Source organism: Neoarius graeffei, chromosome 4, assembly GCF_027579695.1.
Source record: "Neoarius graeffei isolate fNeoGra1 chromosome 4, fNeoGra1.pri, whole genome shotgun sequence".
Classification (NCBI taxonomy): Eukaryota; Metazoa; Chordata; class Actinopteri; order Siluriformes; family Ariidae; genus Neoarius; species Neoarius graeffei.
In genome coordinates, this window is record NC_083572.1 from 1,819,915 (window position 1) to 1,847,815 (window position 27,901).

The window sequence follows — 27,901 nt, forward strand, 5'->3', positions numbered from 1 at the left end:
ACACACACTATTCACCATGATTGCTGTAGATATCACTACTGATCTATATTCAGCTACATGTATCTCAGTACAGAATCTGTCTGTATGTTTAACCACCTGTCTCACCATCTGTCTCATTGTCTGTCCACATGTGCAGATGGTTATTCAGACAGACAAATGAAATAAATAGATAAATAATAATCTGTCTGTTCATCCATCAGTTGGTACATCTGTCTACTTGTGCTATTTGCTGGACAGCTGTCTGTCCTCTTGTCTGTCTGTTTCTTTATCTGTCTGTCTGTCCATCAGTGCCCACTTTATACGCGGACTGAAGGGCTCAGATCTCAGTTCTGGAGGTGACAGAAGAAGCTAAGTGCACAAAAAAAGTGAATGTTGTGAAAAACATTTAATTTTCACCCCCAAACCCCCACAAACCCGTTATCTTTTTTGTGGGGTGAAAATTTTTACTTTCTCAGATCGTCAATAAATTCACACCATGCGTTAGAACAGTCAGGGGTCATACATGTCAACCTATACGGATTGTCTGGAAATTATACGGATTTTAGCTCATTTCAAGGGCGTACAGGCGTATAAACAAAGTCTTAGGGATTTTCAGTATTTTCTGACCTAAATTTATTTTGTGTATCTTACTTGAACATCGTCAGCTGATCGTCGCAAAAACATACAAAAGCTCGATTTATAGACAAAGAACAGCGTGTATGCAGGGGCCGATAACCCAGACTATGTGAAACCAGATGTTTCTTCCTCAAGCCTCGTGCAGTATCGCGACTGCGAGACTTCGCTCGTTCCGGTCATGCGCACGATCTGCGCGTGCCAAACGTTCGTTGTTCGAACGATTTTCTCATTGTGCAGAGTGACACTGTTTACACCTGAGAGATTTTGAATAACGTCTGCTGAGTGAAAGAATGGGAACACCGAGAAAGAAAATGAGATACGGCGGGCGGTATCTTCCTGAATGGAAGGAGACATTTAATGGTGTCATTGTTCAGGCGAAAAATGAGGAGTACGCGCACTGCACAGTTTGTGTGCGAGATATAAAAGTTGCGGCGTCTGGAGTTTACGACGTGAGGGAACATACAAGGTCCAAACTACATCAGCGAAATTGGCACTAGAAACAGAATCAGCCGCAAATGATGATGTTTGCAAAGCCTAAGACCGATGATCAACCAACAAGTATAATAAGAGCAGAAGTTACGATCTGTAATTTTATTGCTCAGCACAATTTGCCGCTAGCCGTTGCGGACCACCTGACAGAACTGTTGCCGCGAATTTGCACGGACAGTACGATTGCGAAATCTATCAGCCGTAGGCGCACCAAAACAACGCAAATAATCAAAAAGAGCTCGGCCCCCGAAGCTACACTACCGATCATCCAGCACTGCCGGACGTCACCATTTTCCTTGACGATCGACGAATCCAATGACAAAAAGACGGACAAGCGACTGGCTGTTTTGGTGCGGATCTTCGACATAAACAGAGGGGCGAAGTCAAGAATCATAGACATGCCCGTGTGCAATATCGGCAGGGGCGAGGCGATTTGACATGCTGAATGAAGTTCTCAGGCAAGTTATATTTACTTATTTATTTATTAAGTTTGGTGCGATTCGAAGGCTATAAGGATTTTATGTTGATTTTATGGATTTCTTCCTCTGATACTACAGGTGGACGCCCAAAGGGGTTGACATGTATGAGGGGTGCACTTAGTTTTGTCCACTCGTCCTCCAGAGCTGAGATCTAAGCCCCTCGTTTTCAGTATATAACTCTCAGTAAAACTCCAGGTGATATCCGGTGGATTTAAGTGAAAGGTCATGCGCAGTGTGCAGGAGTTTGGATAAAATATAAACGTCTCGTTTGGTCATCAGTTTATCGTTTCTTTCCTGAGTGTCCAGGTATAAACGCTGAAACACGCTCTCTTACTTTAAACACTCGAACGCAGTAGTCGAACGATTCAGGGTCGCTGACGTCATAAATCAGACACACGACGTCACAGGAGAGATCGGACTCGGACAGGAAGTCCAAATCTGAGCAGATTTCATGCAGCTATGGAGAGAAAAACAGATGATGTCGAGTCAACAACAACAACAACAACAATAATAATAATAATAATAATAATAACGTCTCACCAGCAGATATTTCTCCTGACCGTAAACGTGCACTGTGTTCATGGCATAATGCGATTTGTGTTCATCTCTGATCATTTTCTGACACTGGAGAGCACACACACACACACACACACACACACACACACCATTCATCATTGTTCTAAAATAATATTAAACATTATTAGTTATGGTTATGCACTGATACATCTAAGAGTCTGTATGCAAATGCATATAGATGTGTGTGTGTGTGTGTGTGTGTGTGTGTGTGTGTGTGTGTGTGTGTGTGTGTGTGTACATTGAGGTTGCATCCGAGGAAAGCCTGCAGGAAGCTGCTCTTTCCACTCCCACTGCTGCCGAAGACGTTACAGAGGAAGACACAGCGCTGCGTCTGTTTCTGCTGCAGGTCCACACGCTTGCTGCGGGTCACTGTGACACACACGCGCACACAAACGTTTCCTGCTGTAATACTTCAGAGCAAGAGGTTTAAATACAGCATTAAAACTGTTGCGCATAGCTGTTTCCATGGAAACATGCAAATACCCACCCATGATGGCAGCGGCCTGCGACTCCTGCTCCGCTATGATGGAGTAACCAAGGTAACCGAGGTATTCCAGGCAACGCTGGACGTCCAGATATGTTGTTAACCTGCCACCATGACAAACGTTATAATAATAATTAGTGCTGCTGAGTTCTGGACTCTGATTGGTCTAAAGGTGTTGATTAATTCTCTCTAACAGCAGCTCTGACAGTAGTGCAGGTTTATATTAATGCACTCATTATGGTTTCTATAGTAACGGCTCATTCACAGGGGCGTGTCCAGCAAACACCTTTGTATTTTTTTGGGTGAAAAATTCAAAATTCTGCAATTTATACCGAATTCACACTGTGCATGACGGAGATCAAGACGAACACGAGTGTATTTAGTTTCGTCCTTCACACTGCAGAGTCGAGAAAAAGTGCAATAAAAGTGTAAAGACTGATATCAGTTAAAGTGCACGTGCAACACATACGCTTCGATGAAAATATAAATAACAAATTGTAAAATTTGGTAAGCTGCTGAGGAATTAAAGACTTGGGGATGTGACTCACGTCCACTGACAGATGAAGCCCTGGTATGTGATCCAGCCGTGATCGTTAGTACACACAGTGTTATTCACGTCCGGACCCCAGGGCATGTAGGGAAAAACATCAAACACCTCCTTCAGCTCGCTGGGGTTCAGGGCACCGTCTCTGTCCTAAAATAAACCCATCACCACTCAGAGGCTTTCATAAAAACAGCTCTAAGTTCAGGATGAACGCACCATGTGACCTCATTCTGTCCCGTTTGACCCAGCATGCACTGTACAACATCCGTTCAATTTTACATCTCTGCGTATCACTGAGCCAGATCAGCTAAATTAATTGTTTATGAAAAATAAAACGACAACAAAAACCCCCGACGTGTGTGTGAGTGTAATCTGTTGCGGAGGGCGAGTGCCGCCGCGTCTTCACCTTGTCGTGTTTATCGAAGACGCTCTGCAAGAACAGTGAGGCATCGTGGTTGAGCTCGGTGCTGCAGTCAGCTGGGACTCTTAATCTACAAACACACACAGTGTGGGAGTTAAACAAGTGAGGGGCGGGGCTAACAAGAAAAAACAGCAAGGTGGGCGGAGCTAGAAGAGATACAGGGCAAGGAATTATAAATCCAACAGGAGAAACAGATAAGAAGGTCATGGGGCTTTCAGTAGAAACAACAGGGCGTGGCTAAATTGGGAAACAGGCGAAGTGGGTGGGACTAAAAAGAGAAATTGGTAAGCCAAAACAAAGATCCAAATGAGAGGGAGGCAGGTAAGAAGGAAGTGGGGTCAACAACAGAAAGAGGTAAAAAAGGTCAGGACTTACAAGAGAAATAGGTAACAAAGAGGCGGAGCTAACAGGAGAAACAGGTAAGAAGGAGGTGGGGCTAACAAATGAAACAGCTGAGAAGGAAGCAGGACAAACAAGAGAAACGAATAAAGAGTAGGCGGAGCTAACAGAAGGAACAGGTGAGAAGAAGGTGGGACTACCTAGAGAAATAAGTAAGGAAGAGGTGGAGCTAACAGGAGAAACAGATAAAAGGAGGCAGGGCCATTAAAAGAAGGCAGTAGTGATAACAAAAGGAGCAGGTAAGAAGGAGGCGGGACTATGAAGAGAACTAGGTAAGAAGGATGCGGGAATATTAAGAGAAATCGGGAAGAAGGAGGCGGGACTATGAAGATAATTAGATAAGAAGGAGGCAGGACTATGAAGAGAAATAGGGAAGGAGGTGGGACTATGAAGAGAACTAGGTAAGAAGGAGGCGGGACTATTAAGAGAAATCGGGAAGAAGGAGGCGGGACTATGAAGATAATTAGATAAGAAGGAGGTGGGACTATGAAGAGAAATAGGGAAGAAGGAGGTGGGACTATGAAGAAAATTAGATAAGAAGGAGGCGGGACTATGAAGAGAAATAAGGAAGAAGGAGGCAGGGATAACAACAGAAACCAATAACAAGTAGGCGGAGCTAACAAAAACTGGGTAGTAAGGATGTGGTGCGAACAAGGCATTGGTTAACATGAGTGGGTGGAGCTTACAGAGGGAAAAGGAAGTCCTGATGTAGTTCCAGGTCATCGTCGTAGCCAAAATGGCGAAGCACTGCCCATGTAGTCTCGTGACGGCCCCTCTGGATGAAGAGTGTGTGGAGGAAAAGGAACCCTGGGGGGGAAAAAATAAAAGGCATGAAACACATGAAGAGGTTTTTTAACCCCCCCACCACCACCACACACTCCTGAGTCAGTGATGCTCCTCTGTGTATGGTTACCACACCAGAGTGTAACTCTGATGGGGTGTGTGTGTGTGTGTGTGTGTGTTCTGCCCCTCACCCTGCAGAGTCAGTCCGTCCTCACACACTCCATCAGCGGTGTTCCTCTTCACCACCTTCTTCACGTCCTCCAGAGCCTGAGGAGCGAGCGGTGAGCTGAAACACACTCTCTGCACACAGCAATAAAGATATCACTTCATTAAACGGTTCATAAATCAGCGTGACACAGTGCTGACTCGTGGTTTATGTGCCGGTTCTTTATATTCGGACCTGGAAGAAGTTGAGCTCGTTGTCGTTGAGGATTCCGTTATTGTCCAAGTCGGAAATTTTAAAGACACGAGTGAGAGCTCGGACACACGCCGGCTTCATCTGTCACACACAGCATAAAGATTAATCAAATAAACCAGGGTGTGATATAGAGTGGGATATTACACACACACACACACACTAAATAATCTGCACGTAGCTGATCCACTATCATTTAAATATATATTTTTTAAATTCACAGAAATATTTCCACTCCTGTTGGTATTAAAATGACATTAAATTGTTAATAAAGTGATTTATATCCTAATAAATGATGTAAAAAAAGATTAATCCATTGATGCTTATTAAAAACACGTTTATCTCAGAAACTGTGACTGCAGTGACTTTTTTCAGTGTTATATGTTTAAATGTTTTCTAGACTTTTTTAGAAAATGTTGACTTATTTGTGAACCTTAAAAAATGTGTCACTTTTAACCCTAAAAAAAGCACAAAAAAAAGACACTAAAAACACGCGAGTGAGAATGAGTCTGTTTGCAGTAAAATGCAAGTTAAGAGTGAAAATGTAGGAGAAACTCTTAAAAAAATTTTTTTTCACATTTTCCTAAATTCCCAGTTTTAATAAAAATCAGGAATATGATACCAAAATAAAATAAAAAGCTGAATAAAAATCATTGTGGCTGTGGTGACGGTTCCTGTGTGCTTATTAAGTGTTTATTAAGTTGTTATTACAAAATTTCTGCTACTTTATGAATTTTACATTTTTATTTTATTCCATTAAGTTTATTTTAGATAAAAAAACAGAGTAGTCTATTTGCAGTAAAATGTGTGATAATTGAGGAAATCTGGGAGCTTTTGAGCAATCTATTTTTTTTCTTCTAATCTGAATTAATTTTAAAGAGAAAGGAGCCTAAAAAATATCTGCGATCAAGATTGATTAAAAAGAGGAAAAGAATTGAGTACCTGTTTGCGTTCGGGGCAGTAAAGCGGTCCTGTAGGGTGAAGTACAGCTTTCTGAGCGTAATAAAACAGCTCGGAGATGTTCTTCAGATTCTTCGCTGAACACTGAAACACACAAACACCAAAAAGATAAAGTAATTTAAATATTTTATATTAACATTAAATAACTATTTAAATATACATATCAATAAAGTTCTAAATATTAATAATAATAATAATAATAATAATAATAATACCAGTAAGTATACCAATAAGACCAGTGACAATGGAGAGCGTCTTCTGTTCTTCTGTAACTTGAATAGCCTTAGTATTAGTAACACCTTCTTCCAACACAAGTTGATACATAAGAAAATTTGGAGATCACCAGATGGGACAATTAACAATGAAATTGACTACATCTGCATCAGTCAACATTGGAAGTCTGCACTTCTTGATGTTAGAGTGTACAGGGGCGCAGATGTGACTTCAGACCACCATCTTCTGGGAGCAAAGCTGTGGCTACGACTGAAGAAACTAACAGTAAAGAAGAAACAAAAGTCTTTCGCAACGGATAAACTTAAAGACCCCACTACCAGTGAAAAATACCGGTTAAAGCTACAGAACAGATTCCAGCTGTTGCAAGAGATGCTGCAAGAGATGGGGCCAGACCTGGAAGATCAGTGGTCGTTCTTCAGGGAAACCCTCACACAAAGTGCAGAAGAAACCATAGGGAGGAGACGTGGCTCACGAAAAGAACAGTGGATTAAGGAACATACCTGGAAGCTGATTGATGAAAGGAAGAAGATGAAGGGAGAAAGAGACAGAGCTAGGTCTGAAGAAAAGAAGGAAGAAACAAAGCACCTGTACCGTGACCTTGACCGACAGGTAAAGAAGAGTTGTCGTGCAGACAAGAGAGAGTGGCTAGAAAAGAAAAGCTCTGAGGCTGAGGAAGCAGCCAAGAAAAATGACGCAAGGACCCTGTATCGCATTGTTAGAGAACTCACTGGAACTTGGAACAGTTCAAGTGTACCTGTAAGGGACAAAAGTGGGAAAACTCTGCTAACTACAGAAGAACAGGACTTGCGATGGATGGAGCACTTTCAGGAAACCTTAAACCAGCCAAATCCCGACACCCTGTTTGACTTTGCACCAGAAGAACCAGCAGAGATCCTAGAGGTCTGTGAGGAACCAGTCAGGAGAGAGGAAACTGCAGAAGCCATAAAAGCGCTGAAAAATAACAAGGCGGCAGGACTGGATGAGATCTCAGCAGAGCTGCTCAAGTATGGTGGTGAGAGCACAGTGGAGATGCTAACCAGGCTGATGAACCGCTGCTGGCAGGAGGGGCAGGTCCCCAGGGACTGGCAAGACGGTGTGATTGTGAAGCTCCCAAAGAAAGGAGACCTCTCGGACTGCAACAACTGGCGGGGCATCACCCTACTCTCAATCCCTGGGAAAGTGTTCTGCGCAGTGCTTCTCAGAAGACTGAAGAAAGCTGTTGACGGCAAGCTGAGAGAGGAACAAGCTGGGTTCCGCAGTAACCGCTCCTGTATAGAACAAATCTTCACTCTCTGTAACATCATTGACCAATGTCTTGAGCACCAAACACCACTAGTATTAAATTTCATCGATTTCAAAAAAGCCTTTGACAGTATTCACAGGGCGTCCCTCTGGAATATTGCTGCCTCTTATGGGATACCAGAACAGTTTGTTAACACCTTCAAGAGTCTTTATGCAAACTCAAGATGCTGCGTCAGGACAGAGGGAGGAACAACAGATTTCTTCGACATTGTCACGGGTGTCAGACAAGGATGCATCCTTTCCCCTTTCCTTTTGACCATAGACTTTGTCCTGAAAAAGACTACAGAGGATGGTAGAGAAGGAGTGAGGTGGAAGGAGGGAGAGAAACTGGCAGACCTTGACTTTGCGGATGATCTAGCTCTGCTGTCTGAGAACAACCAGGATCTACAGCATCTTATAACAAAGCTAGAATGGTTTGCTGGGAAAGTTGGGCTGAGGATCAGCATAGAGAAGACCAAGGCAATGGAAGTGGGAGACAATGCCGATCAACCACTGCTGAGTATCAGTGTGTATAACAACCAAGCCGAAACAGTGGACCAGTTCACCTACGTTGGCAGCGTGGTTAGCAACAGTGGTGAGGTGGAACCTGACATCAGCTGTAGACTAAGAAAAGCAGCTGCAGTGTTTCGAAGGATGCGCACCATCTGGGCAACCAATGCCATTGATCTGGACACCAAACTACACCTGTACAACAGCATAGTCCTACCTACAGCAATATATGCAAGTGAAACATGGAAGTGCACAGCTAAACTAACCAAGAAGCTGGATGTGTTTCACTAGAGGAACCTGAGAAGAATCTTGAAAGTAAAGTGGCAAGATCACATTACAAATGACGAGATTCTCAGAAGGGCAAAGACCAAACCACTGAGGGACATTATAACAGGCAAGAGGATGCAACTGGCAGGTCATATCCTACGCCTACCAAGTCAGCGCCACTCAAAGACTGCCATGACCTGGGTGCCACCAGGTGGCAGAAGGAAGAGAGGTCGGCCAAAAAACACCTGGAGAAGAACTTTTCAAGAAGACCTGAAAAGAGCAAATATAACCTGGGAAGAGGCTGAGGAAGCAGCAGCCGCAAGACCCAGATGGAAGCTTGCTGCCCAATGTGCCTGTAGGCACAGGAGGACCTAAGGTCTAATAATAATAATAATAATAATAATAATAATAATAATAATAATAATAATAATTTATATAGCACCTTTCTCACACCCAAGGTCAATTTACAATTACAAACAAACAAACAAACAAACAAACAAACAAACAAATAAATAAAGGACATCTTTAATGGAAAAAAGTTATTTAATAAAGAAAATGTTCTTTTTTTTGTTATAACACATTTATAAGCCCTGAACAGTGTGTTAATGAATATTGTGTGAGTAAACTACACATAGTGTTTGTCACTATGAGCAGGACCACAGGACATGTTTTCTAAAGACAGAGAGACAGAGAGAGAGAGAGAGAGAGAGAAAGACAGAGAAAGACAGAGAGACAGAGTGAGCGAGCGAGAGACAGAGAGAGAGAGAGAGAGAGAGAGAGAGAGAGAGAGAGAGAACCTCAACGCAAGTCTCGATCTCGGCGTATTTGTTCATGATGTGCAGGACCGTCTCCATGCTGCTCTGTTCCACCAGATCAGATTTATTCCCAACCAAGATCAGAGGAACTCTATCTCTCTCACACACACACACACACACACACACACACACACACACACACACACACACACACACAATTATCCATTTGTTAAAAATCTGCTTATAGTTACATTTAATGAAATGGAACATCTGTGAAATACAGCCCCTGTATAAGGCCACGCCCGTCTCCTGTTATCCTTCCATCCGATATTCATTTCCACCAGAAAACCTTTACATTTGTGAGTTAAAATGTGTTTACTGAGTGCAATACAGTGGAAATTAGAGGCTCGGATATCAGTTCTGGAGAGTAAAAGGACAAATCTAATCTAATCCCGTGTTCGTTTTGACCTGCCGACAAAGATGACGATTTCAGATCGCCATGAAATTCACACTGTGCCTTAAGGACGCAACAGAGGAGTGCACTTAGTTTAATCATATCACACTCCAAAGCACAGCGCTAGTACAGTATCAGTATAGTACAGTATAACTGAAAAATGGAAGTATGGTGCAGTATAGAACAGACAAATTGTGTATAGAACATTATAGTACAGTAGATAGAACATAGACTACACTCACTGGTCATTTTATTAGGAACACCCCTACAGCCACCTGCGGTTCTGTACTCAGCCGATTCCTCGACAGCAGCAGCAGCAGCACGATGCATCAAATCCCACAGATACAAATCCAGAGCTGCAGTTAATGTTCACAATGTTCACACATCAGAACGGGAAACACTGTGATCTCACAGTGAAGTGCGACTTTCTTTATTTCACTGTGGTATGGGTGTTGGTTTGAGCCAGAGGAGGATTTTTGATTTGAATATTTCAGAAACTGCTGATCTCCTCCTGGGGTTTTCACACACAGCAGTCTGTAGAGTTTACACAGAATGGTGCGAAAAACAAAAAACAAACACTGAGTGAACGAGTGAGCGACAGTTCTGTGGGTGGAAACAAACGCCTTGTTGATAAGAGAAGGTGGAGATCAGAAAATGGACAGATTGAGCAGTTTGAGCTTTTTTGCCAGGAAGGATATAGTAACTCATATAATCACTCTTTACAACCGTGGTGAGCAGAAAAGCATCTCAGCATGCAACAGCAGAACAGAACAACACATTGGGTTGCAGCTAAGAACAGGAATCTTAGAATCAAGAACTAGTTCCTATTAAAGTGGCCAGTGAGTGTATACTATAGAATAGTAGATAAAATTGACCAGTAATTGTGTGACAGGATCAAAATCTGTTGATGTGGTCTCTACTGGACACGTCCCTGTGAATGAGCTGTTACTATAGAAACCATAACGTATTGGAGCGAGGGCATTAATGCAATATAGACCTGCACTACAGTCGGAGCTGCTGTTATAGAGAATTAATCAACACTTTCCGACCAATCAGAGTCCAGAACTCAATATCATCTGCTGCTGTCTGACCTGCTGTCTTTATCTGTCCTCTCGCTGATCAGAGGGATCCAGTGACTCGTCACCTGAGGAGAGAAACCATCACGTGTTAGAACTCGGGCTGAAATGTAATGCTAAATCTGAGTTATAATCAACTCGCTGAGATTTTGGCTACATCACACACTCCTGTAAATTTAGGAAACTGTCCTAGAATGTCTCAGGGTCTTATTTATTCTCACTGAAAGTTTCTTGGAAGCAAAAAAAAAATTTATATTATATATATATATATATTCCCAAAGTCTTACATTTTCCATAAGAGCTCATCTCCTCAGGGTTCTACACTTTGAGTTTCTACACTGCAGATACATTTAATTTTTTTAAAATATACTGTATTTTATATATTTTAAAAATATATTTAAAAAAACAACTAAGTGTTTTAATACATAATTTTAAAAACAATTTCTTCTATTTTTCATTTTTTATTTAATTTCTTTTTATTATTTTTACATTTTAAAATTATCTTTTTTTAACCATCTTCTTTATTTCCTTTTAAATCACTTTGAGCTGCATTTTATATATAATCTGTAATAAATCTTTATTATCCTTGATATAATGACATGATAATGTTTATGTTTTATGTTACGACCTCCAATGAGGGTGGCACGGTGGTGTAGTGGTTAGCGCTGTCGCCTCACAGCAAGAAGGTCTGGGTTCGAGCCCCGTGGCCGGCGAGGGCCTTTCTGTGCGGAGTTTGCATGTTCTCCCCATGTCCGTGTGGGTTTCCTCCGGGTGCTCCGGTTTCCCCCACAGTCCAAAGACATGCAGGTTAGGTTAACTGGTGACTCTAAATTGAGCGTAGGTGTGAATGTGAGTGTGAATGGTTGTCTGTGTCTATGTGTCAGCCCTGTGATGACCTGGCGACTTGTCCAGGGTGAACCCCGCCTTTCGCCCGTAGTCAGCTGGGATAGGCTCCAGCTCGCCTGCGACCCTGTAGAACAGGATAAAGTGGCTACAGATAATGAGATGAGATGAGAATGAGATGAGACCTCCGATGACCTTTGCAACTCTTTCACAACTTCTCCAAATGACTTTATCACGTTTCAGCTGAGAGGAACCGGAAACTTTACTGTTACTCACTTTCTCAAGTGACTTCCTGTTATTGATGGCGTACACAATGCATATAACATTTGCCTGTAAAGAGAGACAGATGTTCATAAATCCACACCACCAGGACAAATTTCAGTGCACTGGGACAGTTTATGCAGATTACAGTATACCTTGGAGATCTCCTGATAAAGCTGCTCGTCTGTCTGTTCAGCTTCTGGACACATTAAAAACACCATCATTTACTTTAAGGCCATATCATTAGGTTAAGGAAGTGCTCTTAACCTGGTCCTTCACTACCTGAGTAGTCCACTATGTGTGTAGGGACTCTCTCCGGCGTGACGTCAGCGGGAATGGTGATCTCTTCCACTTTGTAGGGAACCTAAAGAGGCACAAACACATCCCATCACACCAGCCACAAAAATATTAGGGCAGGAAAACATATAAACAATAAAATCCGAGTCGTCCTACCACATCAGGAAACTCCTCACTGACCAGAGACATGATCAGAGACGTCTTCCCCACTTTGGCTGTTCACACACACACACACACACACACACACACACACACACACACAGTAGACTTACATTAAAGATTTTAAAACTAACTTGTAAAAATCCCTGGGTTTTGTTTGTGCAGCATTACTGTGGCACTTATCTGGTTTATTTACACTTGCAGTATATTATATAAAAATATTTTAGGACTAATATTAAATGTGGTTGATGTTGATACCAGCTGAGTAATCGTTCACATTCAGACTGCTTAAAAGAATGATTTGAAATGTTTTAAAAGTTCATTTGGACTCAAGTAACACTCGATATCTTGAGAATAAAAAAAAAAATTGTATTATAATAATTTTAAAAATAGCATTACAAAGATTATTGGCATAATGAAGACTCACTATTCTCTATTAAAACATTTTTTAAAAAACAAGATACAAAAAATGTCCGATACTTTTTTTTTTAACTTAGACAAATTTAAATAAACCATCACAAAAATACTGGTAAAATATTTCCTTATTACATCTAATTATCAGCTTCCTTCTTTCTTATGGTATTTGTTGAAAAGTGATACTGTATTACTACAACAGTTTTAGCAGTAAAGCTGAACTGAACAGAAAGCACCGCTGCATAAAGTTTTGGCACCCTGCACTAACACACTGATGAGTCAAATGAGGTGTGAAACAAGAACAATCAGAAAACTGCACTAAACTGTGGGCTAAATTCTGGTTTCTGTTTCCTAATAAACGGGCTCCAGAAAGTCGGAGAGGCACAGAGAGAAGTTTAGAAAGGTTCCTCTCTGAAATGGATGTGCTCTAATAACATGCTGCTCGTCTTCCCAACAACTGACAAGTCGTGATGATGTTTGAAAAGACAAAGTTATATATGTAACTAGATTTCCTGTGTGTGTGTGTGTGTGTGTGTGTGCAGAGTTTATGTGTTTGTCTGGTTAAAATCGTTGATGTTTGCAGCCAGAAATCCTGACACAACCGTCACCCGGATGCCCTGGTGGTGGTAGCACCGTGTTATTGCAGTGCTTTTCATCAGCGAGAACTGGAAAACTGGTCAGGGTTGAAGACGGCTGATGAAGACAAATGCAGGGAAATCATAGAAGAAAACCTAGTCTAGATATAGGGGGCGGAGCTTTACTTTCCAGCACAGCCCAGTCTTTATTCATAAATCATTCAGAGCTCCTCCCATCCTGTACCACACCCCTGACTGTATCTTTCTTTGCTAGATTTTCAGCATTAGAAGGTCTAACTGGGTTTTAAAGCCATCTGATTCAAATACATCATATTCAGCTGACACACACACACACACACACACATCACCAGATGTCAGATGATGATCAGATCCTAAGACCTTGACATTTCGAGACTGACTTCCTTTCCCCCTCTGCCCTGTGTATAGATAGTGTTATAAAGTGTAATAACCCTCGGTATTACTGTCTGTATGACCTTTTAAAGCTGCTGTATGCTTTCAGAGAGGAAATGTGAAGTGATGACGGCTGTGTCTAATAAAGTAGGTCGATTCTATTTCAGTCAGTCAGTTTATAAAACACAGAAACACATGACTCACGCTCTCCGACGAGTAAAATCCGCACATCTTTCCTCATCCTTCTTGATTTCTAATCTCAGATGTCATGTAGAGAACTGATTCTCTCTAATACTGAGGATATTATTATTACAGCGCAGCTATCACGCATGCGCATGAGCCAAAATATCCTTAGAGGTGATCTAATTTAAATAACTTAAATCCGACTTCTTTATCAAACATTTTCAGGCCATATATCTTGAATTTTAATGTTTGAGATGAAATATACATGTGATGCTGTAAAACATCCCCGGGTTTATTCATTCGCTCACTCGCCGGTTAGCGTTCTTCCGGGTTTTTAAACGTTACGTATTGACGTAAATGATGACGTGACACACCGAGCCCGCTGATTGGACAGCTGAACTGTCACTCACATTTCCGTTACCTTTACCAAAAGTCTTTTTGTTTTGTTTAATGAAACACGAAAGACAAAAAAAGGACTGTATTTTGTTTTAAGTTTATTTCTTCCTAAAAACGATCATTTTGACAATCATTTCCTGAAATGAAAAAAAATTAAGTTATACGTTTGGTTTCTTAAAAAAACAAAACAAACATGTTTAACCAAAATTTAAGATTATATTTGCAATAACCTCAAAAACAGAGCTGTAAACTGGTGTAAAGGAAAGATCCCATTAATCTGGATGTTTAACATGTCTACAGTAAATAAAAATAAAAATAATTTCTTATTAAAATATGTAAAATACTAAAGAAATATTTATACATTACATGTAGGTGCCTGATTTGTATTTTATGAATTAAAAAAAAAAAAAAAACATTTGTGGTCATTTTCATACATTAACTCCAATCATTATTTATTTGTTGTTTAATATGATCCACACAAAATATAAACAATACAACAACTAACAAAGATTATTTTGTGTCTTTTCCATCTCAGTGTGGACGAGTTCAGGACACGACAGAGTGAGACCCGAGTCAGGGTCTGGGGAAGGACAGGGCGTTTCCTGGCTTTGTCCCAAACAGCCAGAACACGGGTCTAACCGGGGCTGTGAACTTCACCCGAACATTGTACAGCTCGGCTTCTCCATCTGCTCCACTCCAGAAGGAGAGATGTCCAGCATCCATGTCCAGCAGGACTCGGAGTCTTCTCGGGTGTCTCTGTTTCAGCAGTGTCTCTGTGCCATCGTGCCAGGCACTGAATCTGCTGCTGCTCCACTCGATACACCAGGATGATTTACTCCTCCCAAGCCGCTTGCTTTGTCCCAGGTGGGCGTATGCCACTCCAACCGCCCAGCCACTGCACGCGCTCGTCTCTGTATCCCAATAATGCCTCCCTGTGGTGAACTCCTGCTCCGCCATCCACTGACATGCCTCGAAACGGCAGAACTGCGTCCTCAGAGGCAGAGATGACCTCACCTCTATCCTCTGTTTCAAAGGGAGGAAAGTCAAACGCCGGTGACCCAGCTGGGTCGAGAAGGACAGCGAGACAAACTCAGCACTAAGAGCTGTGAGCGAAAAGAAAGGATATCACATTAAAGGTGCGTTAAGTAATACATTTATGCTATTCTACTGGCTGCTTGTTTACCTGCAGCTTCAGCTGTTCCACCCTCAGAAAACCCTCTGAGAGAGTCTGGATCCTCTGACACACTCGCTCTGTTCTTGTCTAAACCAGACTCCAAGTTCTTAACAACCTGAAAATACACCAGAGTGTGACACTCAGGGCGTGGAAGCACACGGTGTGATAATTCACGTCTCTGGCTGGAGATGATGTAGGCAATGATGAGACAGACTTCCATTAGTTGTTCACTCACATTGTTGCAGTCTTCTAACATCGAACATGTCTCGGGCTGATCTAAAGTGCATTTTATTTTTCAACAAACTGTTCCTTCAGCGTACCTCATCAGTCTGAGTAAGTGACGTAAAACGCGAGATGTTCTCAGCACAATGACTTCCTCCTTCACAGCCCACTGAAGAACTCAACACATTCACTGATGATGACGACTCATAAGTCCTGATACTGTCTCCGATGAAACAGCTCCCATTCTGCATGGAATACAGCAGAGCTGAAGACATGTTTATGCTTCGTACACACAGAGAACTAAAGTGTCCTTTCTGTAACGTGTCCTACCTGAAAGACACCAGGAACTTCAGCTAGCAGCATTTCAATCTTTTCCACCTCCTGCTTCAAGAAGTTCAGTTTTCTCTGCAGAGCATCCTGAAGAACATCAGTGAACAACGAGGCTTCATGAGATGAGTGAATATGATTTAAGAACATTACTGCCCCCTACTGTACATTTAAGAGCATTACTGCCCCCTACTGTACATTTAAGAGCATTACTGCCCCCTACTGTACATTTAAGAGCATTACTGCCCCCTGTTGTATATTTAAAAGCATTACTGCCCCCACTGCACATTTAAGAGCATTACTGCCCCCTACTGTACATTTAAGATCCTTAAAAGATTTGTATTTTTGAAATGTGTGTTTACGTGTCTAATCTTTTAAAATCTCAAAACTTTAACCAGTACTGTTTTACACAAAAACAATTTACTTAGAAATCAATGTTATGTTTAAAATTAATTACTACTGTGTCAAAAAAACCTGGTGTAACTAGAATCATTTACAACACATTCAATTCAATTAAGCAGTCTGTTATGTTTAGAAATATAAAATAATTAATCATTGTACAACTTATAACTCCACGTGGTAGTTTATATGATCTCCAGTACTGAAACATTATTTTAAAAAGTAATAAAATGAGACACTCTATAATCATAGAGCCTTGGTTTAAAAACAATTTAACCACCACCACCACCAACAACAACAACAACTACTACTGTATTATTATTATTATTATTATTATTATAAGGTCTGGGGAAAACAGACTTCAGTGTCATCATAAGACTCAGTTCAGTGTGTTATTCTTTGTTTTAAACATGAATATGAGTGATGACATGCTACTACATCTCGGTTTTGCAGAACCGAAAGCAGAAAGAGAAAGTTAAATCCTCAGATCCAACTCTACCTGAGTCCCTGAGCATGAACCTCACCTGAGGAAACTCTTCCTCACTTCCGGTTAGGACCCTGTCCCACATTTCCCGACCCCCCACTTCCTGTAATTCCAGAATGGTGCTGATGGTGACATTTTTGTGGAGTTTGCAGTTTGCTCTGAGCTCAGCCCGACACTCAGGGCATCTCCTTCCATTCCTCTGTAAATGGCCGTTAATGCACTGGAGGCAGTAACTGTGTCCGCACGCTAAAGTCACCGGGTCTGTGAACATGTCGAAACAAATCGGACATTTCAGCTGATTCGCTATAAATATCACCAGGTCTTCATACGGCGCCATCATCACTGCAAGGAGCTTTTTACTGAGAACCGAAAGTGAAAGTACCGGAACTGTGACGCGGAACTGTTGAGCTTCGGAACTGAATACACCGGATCGTGTTTCCTCTCCGGACCGTAATGCTGGCGGACTTGAGGGCACAACATGGCGGTGATGTTTGGGTTACACTCTTAACGAACACATGAGGATTAATTAAGAATGTGGGTCGCGAGACGGCTTCTGACTTCCGGTTTGCTCACAGGTAAAGAGAAAGAACAGCTCAGTGGGGTTTGTTAAGGTTTACTACTTCATTTCACTTATTCTGAGTGTTTTTGTTTCCTTAGATATGACATGAAATAACCAGAACAGCACTGGCGAACACAAGATTAGTTTATTTATTCGTGCTCAGAGCCTTGAATAAAGACACATTAAACATGTCACACTTCACATTTATTTGTTTTACATCTAAGAGCAGAAGGCAGCACATGGGGGGCCATTACATTTACACATTTAACAGTGCAGAAGAGTGAGTGAGTCTTAAGCTCATTTGGATGTCCCAGGTTACAGAAGTTCACTCGCTGGCTGACCTCTGTGTGTGTCTGCGACCAGAGTCAGAAGGTTCTGGGTTCGAATCTTGCAGCTGAGTGGCGCCTTAGTGTGGAGTTTCCTCCCAGAGTGTTCATCTCATCTAATGATATGATAGATTGACCTGCCTCACCTGCTCCAGCTCATCTATGACCCGAAATGGATAATCATTATAGATCGTGGATGTGTATTGTCTCATCTCATCTCATTATCTGTAGCCGCTTTATCCTGTGCAGGGTCGCAGGCGAGCTGGAGCCTATCCCAGCTGACTACGGGCGAAAGGCGGGGTTCACCCTGGACAAGTCGCCAGGTCATCACAGGGCTGACACATAGACACAGACAACCATTCACACTCACATTCACACCTACGCTCAATTTAGAGTCACCAGTTAACCTAACCTGCATGTCTTTGGACTGTGGGGGAAACCGGAGCACCCGGAGGAAACCCACGCGGACACGGGGAGAACATGCAAACTCCACACAGAAAGGCCCTCGCCGGCCACGGGGCTCGAACCCAGAACCTTCTTGCTGTGAGGTGACAGCGCTAACCACTACACCACCGTGCCGCCCGATGTGTATTGTGCAAACTTGATTTCAAAAAAAGTTGGGATATAACTCTAAACAAAATGCAATATTTGCAAATCATACAAACTTTCATAGAAAGGCTTTTTTGGATCTTTTCATGGATAAAATTGACAGTGTTTACCAACACTTTCATTCTGAAATTAATTCTTCTGTCTCGCAAGTAGCTCTTTTTCATAAAGCTGACTGCTGTCTCGCTGCTTTCTTTCCTGTTGATTCTTCTAAAGTATCAGAAATCATGACTAAGTCCTCCTCCTCATGTCTGCTGGACCCTGCACCCACTGCACTTATCAAATCCTGTGTATCTGCTATCTCCCCTTATATTGCTCATATGATTAATCAGTGTTTTGCTTTAGGCACTTTAGTTCCCACGTCCCTCAAAATTGCTTCAGTTACACCAATACTAAAGAAACCTGGTCTGAATCCTCTTTCACTCTCTAATTACAGACCCATCTCTAATCTCCCTTTCTTAGCTAAAGTAATGGAGAGAGTTGTAGCCTCTCAGCTTCATACTTTCCTGGCTCGTAATGATCTCTGTGAACCCTTTCAGTCAGGCTTTCGCAATCTGCATAGATTAGATTAGATAAAACTTTATTGATCCCTTTGGGAGGGTTCCCTCAGGGAAATTAAGATTCCAGCAGCATCATTACAGATAAACAGAGAAAAGAAATAGAGAAAACTTCTAGATAAATTAAAATAAATTAAGTGTTTACATATACAAATATAAAAGAATAAGATATGGGGAGGGCGGCACGGTGGTGTAGTGGTTAGCGCTGTCGCCTCACAGCAAGAAGGTCCGGGTTTCGAGCCCCGTGGCCGGCGAGGGCCTTTCTGTGTGGAGTTTGCATGTTCTCCCCGTGTCCGCGTGGGTTTCCTCCGGGTGCTCCGGTTTCCCCCACAGTCCAAAGACATGCAGGTTAGGTTAACTGGTGACTCTAAATTGAGCGTAGGTGTGAATGTGAGTGTGAATGGTTGTCTGTGTCTATGTGTCAGCCCTGTGATGACCTGGCGACTTGTCCAGGGTGAACCCCGCCTTTCGCCCGTAGTCAGCTGGGATAGGATCCAGCTCGCCTGCGACCCTGTAGAAGGATAAAGCGGCTACAGATAATGAGATGAGATGAAGATATGGGAAAGAAGGGGAGGGGGGAGAAGTGGGGTTAGGGTAAGTGTGTGTGGGAGGGGGAGCAGGAAAGATATTGCACATTATATTGCACATTGTCCGGTATTGCTTATTGTCAGGCTAGGCTACTGCTCCTCCTGTTCCCCCTCCTCCCCCCCCAGAGAGGAGTTGTACAGTCTGATGGTGTGAGGGACAAAGGAGTTTTTGAGTCTGTTCGTCCTGCACTTGGGAAGGAGCATTCTGTCACTGAACAGGCTCCTCTGGTTGCTGATGACGGTGTGCAGAGGGTGACTGGCATCGTCCATGATGTTCAGTAGTTTGTCCATAGACCTCTTCTCTGCCACTGTCACCAGAGAGTCCAGCTTCATGCCGACCACAGAGCCGGCCCGCCTGATCAGTTTGTCCAGCCTGAATGTGTCCTTCTTGGATGTGCTGCCCCCCCCCAGCACACCACAGTGTAAAACAGGACACTGGCGACCACAGACTGATAGAACATCCACAGGAGTTTCTTGCAGATGTTAAAGGACCGCAGCCTCCTGAGGAAGTATAGCCTGCTCTGTCCCTTCCTGTATAAGTGTTTGGTGTTGCAAGTCCAGTCCAGCTTGCTGTCCAGCCACAGCCCGAGGTACCTGTAGGAATCCACAGCCTCCACCTAGACTCCCTCGATCAGAACTGGTCGTGACCTTGGTCTGGACCTCCCAAAGTCAATGACCAGCTCCTTGGTCTTCGAGGTGTTGAGCTGCAGATGGTTCCTGTTGCACCACACAGCAAAGTCCCTCACCAGGCTCCTATACTCCTCCTCTCTGTCATCACTGATGCACCCAACAATGGCTGTGTCATCGGTAAACTTCTGAATGTGACACAGCTCCGAGTTGTAGCAGAAGTCCGCGGTGTACAGGGTGAAGAGAAGAGGGGCCAGCACCATGCCCTGGGGTGCTCCAGTGCTGCTAATTACAGTGTCAGACGTGATGTCCTTCAGCCTGACGTACTGCGGCCTGTCAGTGAGGTAGCTGGAGATCCAGGTGACCAGGCAGGGGTCCACTCGCATCCTGTTCAGTTTGTCCTGAAGCAATAGGGGCTGGATGGTGTTGAAGGCACTCGAGAAGTCCAAGAAGAGGATCCTCACTGTGCCATTTCCCTTATCCAGATGCGAGTGGGCTCAGTGTAGCAGGTAGAGGATGGCATCTTCCACACCAACACCTGCCCGGTACGCAAACTGCAGACACTCCTGGGCATGTTGTACTGAATCTGTTCTCTTAAGAGTTGTTAATGACCTCTTGCTCTCAGCTGATGCTGGTCATCTCAATGTCCTTGTCCTCTTGGACCTCACAGCTGCCTTTGACACTGTACATCATGAGATACTTGTTTCCAGACTATCTTCTTTTGGTATTACTGGCTTAGCTTTAGCCTGGTTTCAGTCATATCTAGCAAACAGGCAACAGTTCATCTCTATTGGTGTTCATAAATCATCCACTGTTACTGTTGCTGAAGGTGTGCCTCAGGGTTCTGTCCTTGATCCCCTTCTTTTTATATGTTTCTCCTATAGGCCAGATTATTCGCAACCATGGCCTTAACTTTCATTGTTATGCTGATGACATTTCAGATCTACATCACTATCACCCCTTCATCCAGCTGCTAAGGACTTGCATCACTGACCTTGAGCAATGGCTGCATAAGAACTGCCTTAAACTTAATGCTAGCAAAACGGAAGTTCTATTAGTAGGTACCAAAAGACAGGTTCTGAACTTCTCCAGTTTCACTACTGATGTTGACGGTGTGTCTATTAGTTCTTCCCAAGTTATAAAAAACCTTGGAGTTCTCTTTGACTCCACCCTTACATTTGAACCCCATTTTAAACTCATTACTAAGAATGCATTCTTTCACCTCTGCAATATTGCACATCTCCGCCCTTTTCTCTTTGAAACTGATGCCAAAATGTTGGTCAATGCGTTTTATCTTTTCTCGTCTTGACTATTGCAGTTCTCTCTTTTATGGTCTCCCTGCCACATTGCTCAATCGCCTGCAGTCCATCCAAAACTCAGCAGCTCGAGTCCTGACACTCCCCAAGCGCACTGCTCACATCACTCCTGTTTTACAGCAACTGCACTGGTTGCCAGTTATCGCTCGGATTAAATACAAAATCTTGCTTTTAACCTATAAAGCTCTTCATGGTTTCGCCCCTTCCTGTCTCTGTGAGCTAATTCATCTGCACTGTCCCTCCCGCTCCCTCACATCTTCTGTCTGTGGACTTCTGACTGTCCCACGGTTTAACTGGCATCTATGGGTGGCAGATCATTCAGTGCTGCTGCTCCTAAACTTTGGAACTCATTACCACAATCGCTTCGTGACTCTTCCACTCTCTCTTCCTTCAAAGCCAACTTGAAAACTTTCCTCTGTACCAGCGCTCGAAACTAACGGTGTCCCGACGTCCCGGGGACCATAAAAAATGTCATCGGGACACAAAATTATCATATCTGGGACAATCCCGGGACAATGGAAAAAAATAGATCTAGAAAAAAAGTTCTACATTAATATTATTTACAAAGCTGTAACACATACGTAGACATTCACCTAATTTGTCAATTTTAATTTTAAAATGTTAACAGCAAAAAATACATAGTAGCTACACTTTCGATGCACCTGCATCCGTAGGCTACAGAGCAGCGCATTCTGTTCTAGAATCTTCGGCCGGAGTCCGCATTATATGGACTTGGAATGGAATTGCTACCGCACACACTGCGCCGACTCTTGCCAGAACAAAAATGCTGAAGTGGCTGAAGCGGACCGACCGCGGGGAAGAAACTGAAAGCCCAGACATAACGTCTCCGGGACCTTCAGGATCCAAAGTGTCATCGCCTGGTCTGCAGGCAACGCTAGCAACTGAATGAACTGTTAGACACATTATAAAATACAACAGGAATGATGTGGATGATATTGACGGAAGATACCGTTCAACAGAATAAGTGAGTTTTCTTGGTGTCTTTCTAGTTCAGAAAGTTTAGTCAGTCAGCAGCACAACTAGGCTACGACCTGGCACTATGTTGATGTTGCTAACATTTGCACCCACGTTTCGGCAGCGAAAGTTCATAAAATGGATAACGGAAAGTTCATAAAATGGATAACGCTAATGGTGAAAATGATAAGTTGGCCTTATAAGTGCCAACAGATATTCAAGGTATAAGTAGATGAAATGAACATAAAAGGGGTCTTATTTTCAACTAAAGTGTACTGCAGATGTAGGGAGTTGAAACATTTTCTGAATGAGCTAGTTGGCCCCTTTAAATAAACAGGTATCTATTCATACAGTGAGATCGCCAAACTTTAATAAACTGAAAATGCAATAACTGTAATTTTGAAGTAGATGATGTATTGGACATGTGTCACTTGTGTTTTGTGACTTATTGTAAAAATGATATAAAGGGTTCAAAATCGCATAGTTACAAATATAATAGTAACTCATCTCATCTCATTATCTCTAGCCGCTTTATCCTTCTACAGGGTCACAGGCGAGCTGGATCCTATCCCAGCTGACTACGGGCGAAAGGCGGGGTTCACCCTGGACAAGTCGCCAGGTCATCACAGGGCTGACACATAGACACAGACAACCATTCACACTCACATTCACACCTACGCTCAATTTAGAGTCACCAGTTAACCTAACCTGCATGTCTTTGGACTGTGGGGGAAACCGGAGCACCCGGAGGAAACCCACGCGGACACGGGGAGAACATGCAAACTCCACACAGAAAGGCCCTCGCCGGCCACGGGGCTCGAACCCAGGACCTTCTTGCTGTGAGGCGACAGCGCTAACCACTACACCACCGTGCCGCCCCCATAATAGTAACTTCATATGATAATATTAACCACTGGTTATTTCAGAGAGGAAAAAAATGGGGACACTATTGCTTCCATTCGGGACAATACAACACAGAATTCGGGACCACTGGGGGACACAAAGAAAAAAAGTTAATTTTGAGCCCTGCTCTGTACCCAGGGGCGTCAGAAGCATTTTTAATGTGTGGGGGGTGTGGGGGTCCTCCCCCAGAACATTTGTAATTAATTAGATGCCATTTCCTGCATTCTGGTGTATTTTTAACAGGTTGTTAAACACCTAATTTTATCTACAAAAGTCACTTAATTCAATGACTATTTTAGAGACTCAACAATAAGTCCTCATTCAACGAGTCCATATATTCATCAGCCTGTTTTTAAACCCACTGCTCTGCCCAAGATAATGAGATGAACGTGAAACAGTTTATCACCAACAGTGACTTTATGGGTGCATTTTACTTTTTATTTTGTGTTTCATTTTTTATTTAGTTTTAGATGGAGCACAACACGCCACTGGGCCAAGCAATAGTGACACTCAACTGTCTGTTTAAAAAATAATAATATTCATATTTTCACACAATGAACAGGTGCAGTTTTGTTCACCACCAACAGTGACTTTAGTGGGTGCGTTTTACTTTTTTCCGATTTGGTGATACTCGTAACAAAAATGGCATGGCATCATGCAGTCTTCATAACACACTGTGTCAAGCAACGACACATAAAAGAGAACTTCACACAATGAACAAGTGCAGTTTTGTCAACCTACATGCAATGGCGGTACTACAGTAACATTTACAGATCAGTATAACAAATAGATTTATAGATAGAACTCCTTCTTACATTGGTGCCTCCACAATTTCTACCACTTCATCACTTTTATCCCCCTTTCCTTCACAGTCCACCTGGAATGTGGATATTTACTCACATTTCCTACTGTTACACTACATGGTCACACACATCAGAGAACATTTTAAAACCAATTAAGTCTCTCTTCAAGAGAACACTTAAAGTTCTTGATAAAAAGCCCATATATCACCACTACTGTAACATTGTTAAGAAATACCAAATATTGGACTTTGATAGTTACCAGTTGTTTTTAGATGTCTGTCTCATTTTTAAGGTTTTGAATGGACTAGCCCCTCCACCTTTACAGGATTTCATAAAGAAAAAATCTTCACGAGTAAACACAAGAGCACTGACAAAAGGGGACTGTGAAGTGAAATGGCGTAGAACTAAATGCAGCCATATGGTGGTGTCCATTAGAGGAACGCAGTCCTGGAATACACTGCCAGCTCATATCAGACTGTGTGACAACATCAACACCTTCAAAATGACCCTTAAACAGTGGCTGAAGATAAGTCAGACCTGCTCCCATTAATGATCTTAATTTCCAGGTGTATATTGTGAATTTGGGCGGCACGGTGGTGTAGTGGTTAGCACTGTCGCCTCACAGCAAGAAGGTCCGGGTTCGAGCCCCGGGGCCGGCGAGGGCCTTTCTGTGCGGAGTTTGCATGTTCTCCCCGTGTCCGCGTGGGTTTCCTCCGGGTGCTCCGGTTTCCCCCACAGTCCAAAGACATGCAGGTTAGGTTAACTGGTGACTCTAAATTGAGCGTAGGTGTGAATGTGAGTGTGAATGGTTGTCTGTGTCTATGTGTCAGCCCTGTGATGACCTGGCGACTTGTCCAGGGTGAACCCCGCCTTTCGCCCGTAGTCAGCTGGGATAGGCTCCAGCTTGCCTGCGACCCTGTAGAAGGATAAAGCGGCTACAGATAATGAGATGAGATATTGTGAATTTGGTTTTATTTTCTGTACTTTTATATGTATTTTGTGATGTACGAGTATAATGTCTGCATGTTCTGTGATGTTGTATTTGTTTTATTGTTGTCTGGTTTATGATACCTGCCTTAGGACAACGGATGAAATTTAGCAATTATGCTAACTCTGGCATATTTATATTGATGTTTTTTACTGATGTATTTATTAATGTGCAATGTCCTAATCAAATAAATTGAATAAAATGAAATGAAATAACATCCAGCATAATGGAATACCCCCATTAGGCGAAGCTTATTTCATTGTTGAGTTGAACATTAATGTAACGAGGCCGAGGGTTAATTTTGAGGGCAGATAATAAAAGAATAAGGTTTTAGCAAAAGCTAGCCATTGTGAGGTGGCGATGGGGATGACGTCACCTCTTCCACTTTCCAGCAGCTGCACCAAAATGTCTGCGCTCGCGCTGAGAGTCGCTTCACCTGCGCGCGGTGAGCTGTTGTAGGGAGCGCCCGGAAACCCGGAGTAGATGTTCAGTGGTCTGTGGATTCTCTTATCGATCAAGTGGAATGGATTCTTTCACGAAGCAATAGAAACGGCGCTGGGTGAACTCATATTTTATGTTAAATGTGTATGGGGGGATCCAAACGAAGATGTACCTCCTGTGTTAAGCGTCCTTGGGTTTGTGAAAAGTGCTATATAAATTTAAATTATTATTATTATTACTACTCTTTCACTGAAAATAGTCCTTCACAGGATCTCCAGCGTTCAAAAATAAAATGTTGCATTAAAACCTCTCCAGTAATCCAGTGCTGTTTCTCATGTCATGATTGTTCCATTCAATATAATCTGCTCTACAGGACATTACAGGCTGCTGTGTCGTCGTCTGAATCCCCTACCCGAGTTCTCGCCCCGCTTCCTGCAATGCACCTACTGCTGGAGGACTCGAATCCCAGCCACAAACCTATACCTCAATGTTCTGCATGATGAACCTGCAGAACCTCAGTGCAGACATGACGACGATGCCACACTGGATTCACTGTATACCCCGGAGCAGCGAGACACCATCCTGCAGCTCCTCAACACAGGCTCAGAGTCTGAGCTCACCGCCGTCAAAATGCTCCGAGGACGAAAATCAGCCAACATTATTGAGTACCGGATCAGGAACGGACCGTTTAAGGATCTGGAGAGTGTCGTGAACGTGCCGCTGTTAAAGCACAAGAGCGCCGTTGTGGCGTTCAACTCCATTCTGTATCCAGGAGAGAAGAAGGAGAAAAGGAAGGGGAAGATTCATCTCGCCAAGTTCATCAGACCTGAAGTGGACAAGGCGCTGTTAGAGGTGAGAGAGCAGCCCGAGTATGGATGTTATTCCAGGATTCAGTGTTGCTTTAATTTGTAATCATATCAGATCACTTGGTTGGTGATTATTGATTATTTGATAAATCACGATATCGCATATAATCGTAATATTCAATACTGTTATTGCGAATGCGTCAAAATAAAGGTATATGCTGTACCTTTTTAAATCAGCTTCACCACAGATAACCAATCAGTGCTGTTAAAAACAGTGAACTCCGCCCCTTAGAGTTCCTAGTTCACAGAAAACAACCTCTGGAACAGGAAGTAAATCCTCAAGTGATAATGTAAGAGTTTTTGCAGTGGAAAAGTGTCTATTTTCAGAATATATTATGTATATTGTGATGTGATAGTTTACTAACACACTCATGAATCTCAGGAATGCGCATCATGATGTAACTGTTTTGAAAAATAGTCTTTACTGCTGTGTTCTATTTGAAAGCAGGCTGCTGGGGTAGCAGTTGTGAATATTTTCATCACACGTCCTCCTCAGAATTCTCACAATTTCATAAACTGAGATAATGTGGATATCACTGCTTCTTTAATAAGAATGATTTTATTTTCTTCTCCCGTTATGTTGCAGCATGCCAGCTCCATCGTGTCCATTGTGTGTGGGCCGAACAGAATAGCGTGGACACACATGGACCGGGCGATGACGGTGTTAGAGTGGCAGCAGCAGGACTGTCACAGCTTCATGAAAGGCACCTACATGGCCTCCAGTTATCTGGATGATGTAAGATATAACAGTGCTGATGTTAGACAATTTAGTAAACCGATATAGCACGTGCCAGATTTTTCCATTTTTATAAAACATTTCCTCACTCAGGTGAGCAGCGTGGTGTCGAACCTGCCGACGGCGGATTTCTATGTGGTGGAGAAGCCGAGCGTGTCGGTGCAGAACACGGCGCTGTTCCCGGTCGTGGTTCACCTGCGCACGGTGGAGGCCATGCTGTTCGCTCTGCTTAGCGCCAGGAGAGATGCCGGGGCGCCGCCCAGCGTGCTCAACATGATGCGCACTGCCGTGGGACGCCACTTCGGCCTGATCGTGGGTGAGAGCCGAACGAGTGGCGCCGAGGTGGTGAGGATGATGATGGCGGAGTCGGCGATGAAGAAGATACCACGTGTGATCTTCCCAAATGAACTGCTAGTGCGCTACAGCAGTGCGTTCCACTTCAGCACCAGGAACAAAAGACAGGAGATGTGTGACGCCCTGCTGCAGGCCGTCGCCTTCTACGAGCTGCTCACAACCTCACACTGAGCCGTGTGTGTGTGTGTTTTGAGAAACTCTTAAGGAACTTTAAAAGATGTGTCTTCATACTGTCTCTCAAATGGACCTGATTTAAAGTATATGGTAAAAACAATATTCAGCATGTTCCTGGAGAAGTTGTTTGCGGTCAAGACCTTCACTTATTTTTCTACAATAAACAACTTTCTCCTAGTGTCTGTATGACTCCTGC

At 43.0% G+C, this 27,901-nt stretch overlaps 3 protein-coding genes across 3 annotated transcripts in view; 1 reads left to right on the forward strand and 2 right to left on the reverse strand.

Annotated features, from left to right (window-relative positions):
- The window catches only part of rhot1b (ras homolog family member T1), a 17,495-nt gene extending 3,546 nt beyond the window's left edge, over positions 1 to 13,949 (reverse strand). The window contains exons 1-17 of the mRNA XM_060918061.1: positions 13,907 to 13,949; positions 12,300 to 12,358; positions 12,129 to 12,210; positions 12,002 to 12,045; positions 11,862 to 11,915; positions 10,758 to 10,810; positions 9,255 to 9,363; positions 6,148 to 6,249; positions 5,191 to 5,289; positions 4,982 to 5,090; positions 4,694 to 4,814; positions 3,594 to 3,678; positions 3,192 to 3,337; positions 2,647 to 2,747; positions 2,398 to 2,528; positions 2,124 to 2,207; positions 1,918 to 2,040 (exon numbers count right to left, since the gene is read on the reverse strand). Of these exons, the coding sequence (XP_060774044.1) occupies positions 1,918 to 2,040; positions 2,124 to 2,207; positions 2,398 to 2,528; positions 2,647 to 2,747; positions 3,192 to 3,337; positions 3,594 to 3,678; positions 4,694 to 4,814; positions 4,982 to 5,090; positions 5,191 to 5,289; positions 6,148 to 6,249; positions 9,255 to 9,363; positions 10,758 to 10,810; positions 11,862 to 11,915; positions 12,002 to 12,045; positions 12,129 to 12,210; positions 12,300 to 12,358; positions 13,907 to 13,943 (1,539 nt within the window). The 5' untranslated portion in view covers positions 13,944 to 13,949. The remainder of the gene's footprint in view (positions 1 to 1,917; positions 2,041 to 2,123; positions 2,208 to 2,397; positions 2,529 to 2,646; positions 2,748 to 3,191; positions 3,338 to 3,593; positions 3,679 to 4,693; positions 4,815 to 4,981; positions 5,091 to 5,190; positions 5,290 to 6,147; positions 6,250 to 9,254; positions 9,364 to 10,757; positions 10,811 to 11,861; positions 11,916 to 12,001; positions 12,046 to 12,128; positions 12,211 to 12,299; positions 12,359 to 13,906) is intronic.
- A 623-nt stretch (positions 13,950 to 14,572) lies between these two features.
- Positions 14,573 to 17,264, reverse strand: LOC132884245 (E3 ubiquitin/ISG15 ligase TRIM25). The gene is made up of 5 exons (XM_060918062.1): positions 16,928 to 17,264; positions 16,008 to 16,094; positions 15,776 to 15,922; positions 15,465 to 15,570; positions 14,573 to 15,384 (listed from the first exon to the last, which is right to left on the reverse strand). The coding sequence occupies exons 1-5, from the start codon at positions 17,225 to 17,227 to the stop codon at positions 14,855 to 14,857; spliced, it is 1,170 nt and encodes a 389-aa protein (XP_060774045.1). The 5' UTR covers positions 17,228 to 17,264; the 3' UTR covers positions 14,573 to 14,854.
- Positions 17,265 to 17,351: 87 nt separating this feature from the next.
- Positions 17,352 to 27,887, forward strand: tefm (transcription elongation factor, mitochondrial). The gene is made up of 4 exons (XM_060918064.1): positions 17,352 to 17,462; positions 25,949 to 26,427; positions 27,028 to 27,177; positions 27,271 to 27,887. Exons 1-4 carry the CDS (start codon positions 17,420 to 17,422, stop codon positions 27,700 to 27,702), a joined length of 1,104 nt encoding a protein of 367 aa, XP_060774047.1. The 5' UTR covers positions 17,352 to 17,419; the 3' UTR covers positions 27,703 to 27,887.
- Positions 27,888 to 27,901: the final 14 nt, after the last annotated feature.

Excerpts from the sequence above, each read along its gene's own strand:
- tefm (XM_060918064.1), top strand. The coding sequence starts at position 17,420 with ATGTGGGTCGCGAGACGGCTTCTGACTTCCGGTTTGCTCACAG. Across the intron at positions 26,428-27,027 it reads TGGACAAGGCGCTGTTAGAG|CATGCCAGCTCCATCGTGTC; the intron begins GTGAGAGAGCAG and ends GTTATGTTGCAG. Across the intron at positions 27,178-27,270 it reads CCTCCAGTTATCTGGATGAT|GTGAGCAGCGTGGTGTCGAA; the intron begins GTAAGATATAAC and ends TTCCTCACTCAG.
- LOC132884245 (XM_060918062.1), bottom strand. The coding sequence starts at position 17,227 with ATGATGGCGCCGTATGAAGACCTGGTGATATTTATAGCGAATCAGCTG. Across the intron at positions 15,923-16,007 it reads AAGTTCCTGGTGTCTTTCAG|AATGGGAGCTGTTTCATCGG; the intron begins GTAGGACACGTT and ends TATTCCATGCAG. Across the intron at positions 15,385-15,464 it reads TGGAACAGCTGAAGCTGCAG|CTCTTAGTGCTGAGTTTGTC; the intron begins GTAAACAAGCAG and ends TTTCGCTCACAG.